At 34.4% G+C, this 12,026-nt stretch overlaps 4 protein-coding genes across 6 annotated transcripts in view; 2 read left to right on the top strand and 2 right to left on the bottom strand.

Moving 5' to 3' along the window:
* The window catches only part of LOC123310652 (rho GTPase-activating protein gacJ), a 77,442-nt gene extending 73,688 nt beyond the window's left edge, over positions 1–3,754 (top strand). Inside the window, exon 4 of the mRNA XM_044894202.1 lies at positions 3,119–3,754. Within this exon, the coding sequence (XP_044750137.1) occupies positions 3,119–3,544 (426 nt within the window). The 3' untranslated portion in view covers positions 3,545–3,754. The remainder of the gene's footprint in view (positions 1–3,118) is intronic.
* A 2,511-nt stretch (positions 3,755–6,265) lies between these two features.
* LOC123310643 lies at positions 6,266–7,600 on the top strand. Its single transcript, XM_044894189.1, has 3 exons — positions 6,266–6,423; positions 6,655–6,789; positions 7,077–7,600. The coding sequence occupies exons 2-3, from the start codon at positions 6,684–6,686 to the stop codon at positions 7,325–7,327; spliced, it is 357 nt and encodes a 118-aa protein (XP_044750124.1). The 5' UTR covers positions 6,266–6,423; positions 6,655–6,683; the 3' UTR covers positions 7,328–7,600.
* Positions 7,601–7,898: 298 nt separating this feature from the next.
* LOC123310959 (cyclin-dependent kinase 9) lies at positions 7,899–10,346 on the bottom strand. The gene is made up of 5 exons (XM_044894688.1): positions 9,968–10,346; positions 9,228–9,312; positions 8,793–9,166; positions 8,411–8,681; positions 7,899–8,287 (listed from the first exon to the last, which is right to left on the bottom strand). The coding sequence occupies exons 1-5, from the start codon at positions 10,120–10,122 to the stop codon at positions 7,991–7,993; spliced, it is 1,182 nt and encodes a 393-aa protein (XP_044750623.1). The 5' UTR covers positions 10,123–10,346; the 3' UTR covers positions 7,899–7,990.
* A 747-nt stretch (positions 10,347–11,093) lies between these two features.
* LOC123317817 (midkine-B-like) overlaps positions 11,094–12,026 on the bottom strand; it is a 145,658-nt gene continuing 144,725 nt past the window's right edge. For all 3 annotated transcript variants that reach the window (XM_044904434.1, XM_044904439.1, XM_044904429.1), the window contains exon 5: positions 11,094–11,950. In XM_044904434.1, the coding sequence (XP_044760369.1) occupies positions 11,928–11,950 (23 nt within the window). In that variant the 3' untranslated portion in view covers positions 11,094–11,927. The remainder of the gene's footprint in view (positions 11,951–12,026) is intronic.

Below are 12,026 nucleotides of genomic sequence, written 5' to 3'. Positions count from 1 at the left end.
AGTTTACTACCAAGAATTATAAACCGTAAACTCTCATCTTGGAAAAGAATTGTATTCGGATGAATATGTACTGCGATGAAAATAACTCCGTCACCGCTGAATTTAGAATCTGATGTCGTTGACCTTAAATTTCTTACACTCCTTATACCATTTTTATTGTTCAACATCCCACTGCACCTATGCCAAATCCCATTTCGATGTTTATTTACTACGTTATGACACTTATAATAATAAACATGTTCATGAATTACCCGCAGCTTATCAGAGCCGTTGTTTCGGCCAAATGTGTTTTTTTAGTGGTAATTTGCATAATGCGGTGTCTGATGAGTCATGGGTGGTTTTAGTGCATGAAAATAGTTACCTATTCAGCAATACGAGCGCGATTACAGCTGTACAATTTTTTAGTGTACTCCATTTACATTTATCTCCTCTAAAACTTCTATTTTGATTTCTTCATTTCCTCCACTAAAGTTACTCTTAATATCAGAATTTAGCACTATGGATCATCAATGCGAGCTAGTCATGAACGATCGTATGAAATCCCAGAGAAGTCGCAACATCTAAACACAACTGTAGACCGGATTCTGGATCATTGTCCACTCATCTGTACAGTGTAGTGTTTAAGTATTTCAACCGGAGGATTTGGGCCTTAAGCAAAACCGGGGCGTCACTTTGAGAAATAAACTGCTCCACATAAGTTGGGAATATTGACTTAAATTGCAAAAAAATATAGTTAAAATAAGATTTTTGTGATGGAAATATGAAAATTCAGATTAATATGATTTCAAGTTGCAAATTAATTTTAGCCTGTAGGTCTGCAGCGTATACAGGCTGGTTAAGAAAAATCGAGTAAAATAACGAAATTTTATTCCCAGAGAATTCAAGCATTTTAAATTTTAAGACTATCAATACAATGTATAGCCTCCACGGGCATCAATAACAGCTTGACATCTTCTTTGCATACTACACACTAGGTTGTTGAACATTTCTTCAGGAATTTGGTTCCATAAACGGAGCAGAAGCTCTCTCAGATCATTTAAGGATTCTGGGGTAGGTTGATGATTATCTAATCTTCTTTGGAGCATATCCCATGCATGTTATAGGCAATTCAAATCTGGTGAGTGCGGAGGTATTGGTAAATGTGGAATACCAAGCTCCTCGCGCGCATTCTCAACTATGGCTGCACGGTTCGGTCTAGCGTTATCGTCTAGAAATTGAAAATTTTCACCAATAGCAGCGTGAAAATTTGGCACAACATTATCAATGACATGCTCCCTATAGTGTAAGGCGGTCATATTCTCAGGACAAATGTGTAGATCTGTGTGCCCGTTGAAACAAATCCCGGCCCATACCATAACACTATCCCCTCGAAATGGATGGACTTCTTGGACATAGCGACGATAACGGGATATTCGTGGGCTTGGCCATACCCTTATTCTTCGAGAATCTGAAAATCGTCCATATCTGGATTCATCAGTGAAAAGGACACTACGCCATTGATCGTTCCAATTGATATGTTGCCTTGCCCATTCCAGTCTTTGACGCTTATGGTCACGTGTTAATGGAACTCCTCTTAATGGACGTCTAAAACCTATATTCACCTCTCTCAAACGTCGGCTGATGGTTTCGCTGGAAACTCCCATCTGCATTTTGAAGAGTATTCCGTAGCATTCTACACGTAGATGTAGGGTTTCTTCTCGCCGAAACGGTGATGAAACGATCCTGAGCAGGTGTTGTTTTTCGTCGCCCACCAAGCCTTGGTCTTTCCAACAAGGAACCTGTCTTCCTGAACCTATTCCAAAGTCGAGATATCACACTTTGGCTGACTTGGAGCCTTTCCGCTACAACAACCTGAGTTAGGCCAGCCTGTAGCATTCCGATAGCCCTATTAGCCTCAGCATTTGTTAATTTACGTCTTGGCACTTTCAGAAAATTCGTTTCAAATCGAAGCCGTTGATAAACTGACTTCCTTTCAAAATAAGAACATTCATGAAGCATATGCAAAGAACCAAACTTCAGAAAAAAGGCGACCAGATTGACGAAATGTCTCATACTGATTTTTATTGGATCGATTCAAGTTGTTATTGAGTTTTAAATGATTTTACAGCGATTTTTGATATTTCCGAGGGGCCCTGTTGGCAGTTGGAGGAGTACTGTGTACTCCATTTCAACACACAGTTTTTTCCACATCAACCTACATCCAAAAATGTACATCCGGGCAGTTGGAATTTTCCTGAGAAAAATTAAATTCAGTTTGCTTCGGTTTTATTGATGAATCATCAGAATTTTAAGGCAGTTGTGCAAACTTTAAATTGCCAAAATCATCATCACTAATGTCGTCAACTCTCTTTTATCTGTTTTCGTTATCTTACCAACCATATCAATCCTCTCTTGTCCAAGTATTCCTTTATACCATCATCCCAGGCTCTTGGTCTTCCTCCCTTTTTTCCTTCCTTGTTTTCTAGCCATCTACCCACCCACATATTTTTGACTGATCTTCATATCCCCACCAACTCCAATGTCTTCTCTTCATGAAATCGAGTGCAGATTGTACCTCTCAACTCCTCCCTTACATCTGTTTCAAAGATTATAGACTATAATCTTTGATCTGTTTCTTACTCTGTCCATTATTGTGAGACCCCTCACTTTCCTCAGGTTCATATTTCATCTCTACATAGCTGCACTCTAGAGTCTAGAAAAAATATTAACCACTGTTCACTGTTGATGGTATTCTCTAATAATTGAGTTGGTTTAACGTTTAGTTGGTGTGTCGTCTCTTTTTTCGTGTACATTAGAAGGAAACGGCCCCTAGGCCTCATAAAATGATTATTGAGTTTTTATGCTGCGTACTTAATCCCAATTTATTGAAAAATTACGAGCGAATAATTTTTTTTCCATCACTTTTCAACTCATGGAAAAAAGGTTCTCCTAAATTAATAGACATTTATTTTACGAACTTCCTATGATTAAACAATTGTAAAGAGCATCTGAAAATTGTTTTTCTCATATTTCAACCTCCTGCAAGTGCATGAATTTCAACCTTTGGTCGAAATAGATCGTCTTAATCTGATGTTACGAAATTCCGGAATATTAATTACAGTTGTCATTGTTTTTCCAGGTTACCGTAGAATCCACAATAGAGCACCCATACTTCATCTACGGACAAGGATGGGCTTCCTACAGCCCAGAAAAAACGTTTCAGTGTTACGGACTGAAAGTGAACAGGTTACAAGTGGGCGATATCCTTGTATCCCTCACTCCAAGAGAACCACCACGTGAACACAAATACCAACCAGAAAGGAGTTCAACAGTTGTGACCACGACGATGACGTCTGCCCTACAGCCGCAGGTTTCGTCGACAGTGTCAACCAGCTCAAACCATCATGAAAGTCAGCCTCAAACACAACCATTGAACCTACACAATTCGAATCAGCCCCATAGGACCCTATCTCCAGACAGCCTGGCCGCCAGGAAAAGGAGATGGTCAGCTCCAGATCAAATCAGCGAAGAGGAGATCAACAGTAGGAGGCATCGTGGCGAGTAATAAGGTTTCTTTAAATTGACTGAATTGTTTAAATTACGATCGTGATAGATCGTAACAAACTCGATGTTAAATTGTGCTACGTTCACATACGTTTTGTATATTGTACATATGTATTTTTGTTTCCTGTTTGAATGTTGATTCTGGGAAGTGGTCACGGTTAGCTTGAGCTTGATCTGGTATCGAGTCTTGATCAGATTTGCGCGTTATTCATTTCATCAGAACGAGGAGAGGATTTCCTGAGGTATTCGTTTCATTTCAAGCTGTTTGTCAAGCCTAGGAAGCTCATAGAAACGAAAATCGCAAGTAGAATTATGTTTTGCACCCCTCTAGCCCAACGGCTAACGACGCCCTTGAAAATTTTTACGTAATTTGAAGATTTGAGATTGGAATACTTCGCATCAACTCAACAATAATTATATCATTTTGTATATTGCGTAGAGCCATTAAAATCACATCTTCATAAAAAAGCCTCTGTTATATTGTCTGATAGCTTTCAATTCAAAAGTTTCTCAACATTCTAAGAAATTGAACTGCCCGTGAAACTATTTCTGATCAAGATACTTTATAGAACTGAATCATGCTCAAGCTAATCATGGGGACTTCCCAATTTCATAATATTTTGTTGTGCAATGATGGCTTAATGCAAGTGACACATTCGGAATATTTAATTTGAGCCATGACAATATATCCCAAATTGCCATATTAGAGCTGAATAATACGTAATAGTGTGCCGGTACTGAAAAAATTTTGAGTATTAGGTAAAGTGATTCAAAATACGAACAATCAACTGTTGGAATTTAGTGGGGAAATTTTTTTGTAATGTTTCAATTAGAAAAAATTTTGAAAACCCTCGATCTCATTCGAGACGTGTGATAGAGCTGCTTTTAATGTTGTCGAATAAGATCTGTTTCTGTTTCTTCGGATGTTCCGTGTAGTGATAGTTGGACATGTCTGCATCCCGGTCTTCATAAGTTTTTTGGCAATTCAATAGAAGTACCCAGGGTGTAAACTTAATCTCATCAGTAACTCTTTATTCTATTCTTTAGAAAAATTTTCGAGATGAGATATATCACTGATTAGAGGATGGCCCAGTTATTGTTTTATGAAGATCGCAAGATTTTGTTGTTCAGCGATGCAGATATTCATCAAGATTGAATTGTTGTTTGTTGGTTATTAGAATGTTTCTGAAATATCAGATGATGAATATTACTGATTCAAATGATGGGTATATTTTGTGCTTTTAAATGAATAATAATTTTCCATGTGAATTCTTGGCTGTGATACGGTAAAATAAAATATGTGGGTAATCTTTTCCCTCAAATTTATCGTATGGATCCTTAAACTACATACCTCACACCAGGCTTACTGTAGGAGTATATTCTTAGCAATTAACTCATCTGAATTATTGTTGACTGGTTTAGATAGCTGTATTATCCATGGAAGCGAACAGGATGTCTTCTGTGTAGTGTATAAAATGAATGAAAATACTTGAATATTTTGGGAGAAAGAAACGTGTTTTTTCAATACAAGTACAATGAACTGGAAGATTCATTCATTCATTCAGTGAAATAATTACATTTAAAGAGACATCTCTTGGGATACTGATAAATTCGAAATGTTCATTGTATTTGGTTGATTGTGGCGCGTTAATACAAAAAAATCAATTATGTATTATGTAGATCTCAGTTTTGTTGTAAGTAGATAAAACTCAAAATTTATCAAATAAAATCATCGTTATATTTGGAATCTTAATTTCAAAATCTATTTTATTCAATATGATATGTACAGTACCAGAGTTCGAAAATCGAAAGATTCGTCTATTCTTCAATTGAAAATAATTGTTCAATTCGTAAGAGCCAAAACATAGTAATTACTTTAGGCAAGAAAGTTATGATCAAATGTGAATGTTTGTGATGTTATTTTGAGTTTTAAAGGCATTCTGTGATATATGATTTCTCTTTAGTGAAATGTACTTTTGTTTTCTTGGAGGTAATTGGAATTCCATTTCAACTTGTTTCAATATGGATAGCGCAAAACATATTGGGGAAAGAATGTTTCATTTGAACTCTTTAGAGCCATGCTAACGATGGTTTCTGGAATAAATATATACGTTGTGGAATTAAGTTTTCAGCTTATTGAATTCGCTCAAATAGAACAAATACGGGAGTTCAAATGGAGTCATTCTCAATTTGGAAGAGACAATGATTAAACTGAAGTGCCTTGAAATGAGGTTTGACCTCTTAAGAATGTTATTTATGTAAAGGATCTATTGAAAAAGCTAACAGATTATGTATAGATGATATATATTATTTTACAGATACTTGTAAGGTGTGCCATGTTGTTCATGTGTAAAGCCATTACAGGCGATACAGTCAACTAATAAAATAAGTTGAATATATATTATATGTACTTGATTGGTTTCTTTTCCCTATTTTGAACCTCTGATAACGTTATTTTGATATATTAATATATTGATTACCGTTCCTTTCAGCATTTTTTTACACAACTTTTAGTATATAGTTGAATTCAAAATTTTTTCAAATACGCGGATCATTTCCCCCTTCGTTAATGACTCGAAATGAATTTTAAATCGTTTAATTTTACGAGACCGAGTGAAACATACAGCCACTTAATTTTTTTTCCATTTCTTATGATTGATATTATTTTTCATTTACGCACAACGCTTTTCGAATGATGTTAATGATTCATTCAGAGGACTTCGTTTAATTCAGATAAAAAGAAAACATTTGAAATTCTGAACACATATGCATTGTTGATATTTGAATCCAGATGTGAAAAAAAAAGTGAGAACTGATGCAATCTGGTTAATTTCAGTATTTGTTAATTTCTTTGGAAATAAGAAGTTTATGGAAATTCTGGTGAGTTCAGTATTCATCAGCATTTATAGCACCATTAAAAAGAATAATCGAACTGTAATTTCATATAAAGCTCAATTTATTGGGCATATGCTATATGCAGTTTTCTTTCTAGAGAGTACCTTCCTACCTATATTAAACCTTTTTAATTGTAATCATTATTTACGAAATTGTTTAGGAACTTATCAGCTGATGAACATATTTGCGTTTAAGTGTTTAATTTCTTTTTTACAGAACAAACATACTTCAACAGAATCCAACTCATGAATATTGTATATCCAAATCAGTTTCTTTTCCTATCTCATTACTTCATTAAGAAAAAAATGGCTTTGACTACAGTAAATGCAGTGGTTTCACGTTATAGAACAGGTAAGATGCGAATCTTACCTATAAGGAACAAACATATACCTATCTTGTTCAGAGATGCGTTATTGAAAAGGTGAATTAAGCGCAGCGAAACAAATTTGAAAGATCTTACTACAAATTCTATTCTGCTTCATGGAACTTGTCAAGTAGAGTGGAATTTAATAAAAGAAACCATGTTCTTTGCATTACCCAGTTCTGGGTCTTTTTTAGATCTTAGTGTAAATCACTTTAAAACTTATTGTTACTATACAATTAGGCCTACTCATTTGATCTTAAAGATTCTTTTACAGCTGAGAAATACGAAGTTGGTGTACCACAAAGATTTTCACAACCTCGTATTCATATAAGGAAGAGGCATACTAGACATAAAAGTGAGGATATTAGTAGGGCAATGTATCTACCAATTGCAGGTGAAAATTGTAGTAAACATATCAACGACGATAACTATATAACACAACCGATCAAGGAAGAAACAGACAGAGAAAAAAGAAAAAATTTTATTCGATCCCTATTGTCAAAATTCATTCCTTGTTGTAGATGAGAACAGCTAGGATCAGTATATGGTAATGAGTGTAATTGGAAAATGATACAAAAGGTTCCAGGCAGGTGCTGACTTTTCCATAACTTCCAAAGATTTTACAGCTCAATTTGATTTGTGATATTTTATTCTTCTAAAAACGTGACAAGTTTACTGTAATGTAACTATTGTAGGAAATTTGTTGGTACGAATTTAGTGTTAAATAATTTATATGTACATATTTACACATATTTATTCTATATCAATATGACTCGAAATAAATTTTTTTACATTGAACAAAAATTTGTTTGATGAGTGCTGGCATACTTTTCCATACGCAACTCTCATTTTCCTCACCCATTTCAGTTCAAGGGCAGTCAGGTGCAGGATTCTATCATTTTCCTTACTAGTTATGAAAATGACTGTTCCCACACTATGGCGAGAGATGAATCTGAAATTAGTGAGGCAAAGTAGATTTTTTACAAGCTTTCTGCAGTTTGAGCCAGAATAAGGTAAGTTGGATTATATAACATTGTAACGAATAGTTTTACTTTCAAGAACCATCGAATTCATTCTCAAATGAAACACATTAGTCGATTTCTCATAGTTTATTATTGAAAAAATCATTTAAATTATTTATAATGTTAACAAGAGCTAAATCATAAATATATATACACTTAAAGAATACTAAAAAACTCTGTCTTGGTAACCACCATCCTGAATGGTTGAAACAGTAGGCCTCGGCAAAGTATGGTGTCGTGTTTGTTGGGTGGCCCTCCTCTGAGGAGCCAAAAACTCGAACATACTTTGTGTGTGATTCGCAAGCATATTTCCAAGCTCGCATGGCATTGGATCAGTCCAGAAGAAATCGTGATTCAAAGCTGTGTCTGAGTCAGCCCTTTTGCTTGGATCCAGTACAAGAAGTCTGTCCAAGAGGTCAATAGCATAGGGATCTTTCAAGTAAGGCTTTAGGCGTTCTCTAACCTGAAAATAAATTGGTATTCAATAAAAATTTCATGAAACTATTCAATGAAAACAAGAATCATTGGCGATTGTGGCATTTTTTAAGTAAAATCTCGGTGAATCTAAGGGTCCTCAAGTGCTCACCTTTCTTTTTTGAGTCTGCGGGAGTTCCATCTTTTTGAATAAGTCTAAATTCTCAACGCCGGGCCATGCTTCAGGTGTTATAGACCCACACAATTGAGAAATGAGGGTCAATTGCTGATGCTCACTATTTCCTTGCATGATGGGGGATCTAGTCCACATCTCTGCCATTATACAACCAGCGCCCCACAAGTCCACAGGGGGGCCATAATTACGCTCACCTAACAAAAGTTCAGGAGGTCGATACCATAATGTGACCACCCTATTGGTGAATCTGGAAACATTGAAATTCTTATGAATGAGAGAAAAGAACTGAAACAAATCCATTTTATTCATTCATTTCACCATGATCATTATCAATATAATATATAAGTGAAATTTCTACCTGTTTGGACCATTTTTGTTGATACTGAAAGCTCTCGCTAAACCAAAATCGGCCAGTTTAAGAACGCCATTCTTGGTGATGAGAACATTAGCAGCCTTCATATCTCTATGCAAGATTTTATTGCTATGTATGTAATAGAGGCCATTCAACAACTGTTGCATCACCTTTTTGATTTCTCCTAAGCTAAATTTCACATTAACATTAGATAGTAATCCGGCAAGATCATGTTCACAAAAGTCAAACACTAGATAAAATGTTGAACGATATCTGTTGGCAGCTGAGGCTTTAGTCCTGCATATCTCAATCAAATTCACAACATTTTCATGTTTCAAAAGTTGCAGAATTCGTATTTCTCTCAAAGCCGTTATAGGAAACTGAAGAATAAATTTTGAATAAGTAAATTTTGTTAAAAAACACAACTTGAACTATGCTCACCCCTTCTTTTTCATTATCCATGAGAACTTTCTTCATAGCAACAAACTTCTTAGGATTCTTTTTATCTCGAGCTTTGAATACTTCTCTGAAAAATTAGGTAAACCATAAGGAGAAGAATAAGCAACAATGATTTTGAAAGTACATACATACTTCACTAATATCCTTAAGTATACATGTATATATTTTCTGAATTATTGCTTATTTAAATGTCTGGTTTCGCAGAAAGTGGTTTAAAACCCCGTAAATATTTTAAGCGCCAGATATTTATTAGATATTGGAACATAACGCAGCATGGAATGCTTTGAATAATGTGTACTTGGTAACAAAATAATCAAAGTATTCAACTACTGAAAACATAAATGATCAATGGAATCTATCAAAAGAAAAAATACACTGCTATATCAGGATAGATTTTACCATAAATTAGGAAACAAAAACCACCCCCTCAAATGCCTTTTGACAGTAATCAAGGATGAGCAAAAGAGATCAGTGCAGGGACAGAAATGATACAGAACTAATAAATTCAGATCAACATTGAAAATAAGGCTCTAAGATAACCTCAAATATGAACGAAATATCAAAAAATGATTCCAAGAAATAGATTATTTCATTTGTGTTCTGCCATTTCATGAATGCTCTTTATCAAAATCTGAGATACAGTGGAAACTTGTTATGTTATTAAGAGAAGGGTTTTGATGGCAGTACACTTGACAATTTTTCTTCTCATATTCCATGCTTACCCAAAAGTGCCTTGACCAATTTTGGCCACTTTCTCGTACTTGGTAGATTCATCACAAAACGGAAAATTGAAATTCGATATATATTCCTCCTTTTCCCTCAAGCTCATCACTTGAGGAGGATTGAACTTCATTTCTCTGGCACTAGCAGGTTGCATCTTGAACGGAAATTTTTCTAGTGTCCTTTAGATCTGTATAAAACGTCTCTCGAACATATTCAGTAGCTACCAAACGGTTTCTTATCTTCGATATGAAGCACAAGCTAATCAAATGATAATTGTTCAAATTAAAAAACTCCTATACATATTTGAATACAACTATTTTGTTGACAACTTTTGGAATTTGGAACACTTTAATAACCTTGACAGTTGACAGCTCACTGACTACACAGACCTAAACAAAGAGTAATCTTTGACCTACAGCACAGAACACTTTTTTCTTCTTCTTTCTCTTTCGTGTTCTCTCTTTCAATTTGTGCCTGGTCAATAAATTTGAGTTCAATGCCATATGTACAGAGATGGCACTGAAGGCGTCATGGGTTTGCAGTGACTATCAAGTGTAAAAAAGAATGAATCATGATATAAGAAATGTTCTTTATGGGCAGGAATCCTATGAAATTTGAGAGTCCTGTGGTTTCCTGTTTCCACAATTGAATTGATTTTCCATCTTCATTTCACACATTTTAGTATATTTCCAATTTTTCAAAACATATAGAGCTAATCTGATTTTTGCATTTTCTTTCTGTAAAATGAATACTTCTACAAGTTTCTAGAAGTAGAAATATCATCGAAATTTATATATTTGCTGACTTGGGGCAACTGCTTTCTTCTTTATATTCTATGTTGTATTACTACTTCTTCTGCACAAGAAGTATGATATTTTATGAATTCATCAAATTTTTCAATTTATTAAATTTGAATTTGAGCAGTGTAAAATAAAAATGAATGATTTCCGTATACCTATTCAAATTCGTAAATATCTCTTTATTTCCCATTTAAGCAGGGAGAATAAAGTATGAAAATCTACTATTATTTTATGGATGTAAAATTCAATTATCAATATATTTGCACGAATGCAAATCGAGACGAATCTCGACAAAATCATTTACAGGTAGATCAAAAGTAAAGCATCACATTACCATAATGTTTATTGATCTTTGTTTCCCAAATGTAATACATCATACAGATTATCACTATCATACATTAATAGAAATCACCAGTAAAAAACTTAATTTCCAACTTATAAAACTTATGGTATCAGTTGAATTTATTATTACATATATGAATTTTCGATGAATATTTTATACAATCTACAACAAACATCTATACAAAGAAAGATGATGAGAATACGAAAGAATTTGTTTACAATTCAATGCGAACTGTTAAAGATTAAAAAATGAGGCGAAAAATCAGCTAACTAATGGTTATTTCTTAAAGTACATGTTCAGTTAATTAATGATTATTTCGCCTGATTTTGATATCCCAATGAAATGTTTGATAACGGCTCCTATATAGACACAGAAAAACAGAATGAAGAGACGTAGGGAAGGAGTCCTAAATATCCTATTCAAGATGTCCATATTGGTCGGAAACGTAGAAACATTCAAGTGATGAGTCATTCATATGTAGTGATGACTTTCACAACTGTGTTGTATAATGCTGGGCTTCTCAGAAGATATCTATATCTACCAGTCACCTCAGAAGTACCACCAATATTAAATTGTGGAGATATGGCTTATTATGTAACTTTTATGAGCTATTTGTAACAAAATCTACCCGAAAGAAATCTTTCATAGAATTTCTTCGATCCAGAGAATGATATGAGTTAGAAACGAGAACTTAAAACGCAGGAAAAATGTATAGATTTCATAATGAAAGATGTTGATGATGATGATTTACTAATGAGAATATATATAGTAAAAACGATATTATCCTATGATTTCTTTCTCTTATCCTTCCATCGTTTACTGTCTATTGCGACGGGCAGCTGAAAAAAAGGAGATTTGAATTAATCAATAACGTCAAACCAATACAAAAAAGAAGGTAGGTAATAAATAACTGAA

This window comes from Coccinella septempunctata, chromosome 1 (genome assembly GCF_907165205.1).
Source record: "Coccinella septempunctata chromosome 1, icCocSept1.1, whole genome shotgun sequence".
NCBI lineage: Eukaryota > Metazoa > Arthropoda > Insecta > Coleoptera > Coccinellidae > Coccinella > Coccinella septempunctata.
This window is presented reverse-complemented; position numbering and strand designations above follow the sequence as displayed.

Excerpts from the sequence above, each read along its gene's own strand:
- LOC123310959 (XM_044894688.1), bottom strand. The coding sequence starts at position 10,122 with ATGCAACCTGCTAGTGCCAGAGAAATGAAGTTCAATCCTCCTCAAGTG. Across the intron at positions 8,682-8,792 it reads AACAAAAATGGTCCAAACAG|ATTCACCAATAGGGTGGTCA; the intron begins GTAGAAATTTCA and ends CAATGTTTCCAG. Across the intron at positions 8,288-8,410 it reads CGCAGACTCAAAAAAGAAAG|GTTAGAGAACGCCTAAAGCC; the intron begins GTGAGCACTTGA and ends ATTTATTTTCAG.
- LOC123310643 (XM_044894189.1), top strand. The coding sequence starts at position 6,684 with ATGAATATTGTATATCCAAATCAGTTTCTTTTCCTATCTCATTACTTC. Across the intron at positions 6,790-7,076 it reads GGTTTCACGTTATAGAACAG|CTGAGAAATACGAAGTTGGT; the intron begins GTAAGATGCGAA and ends ATTCTTTTACAG.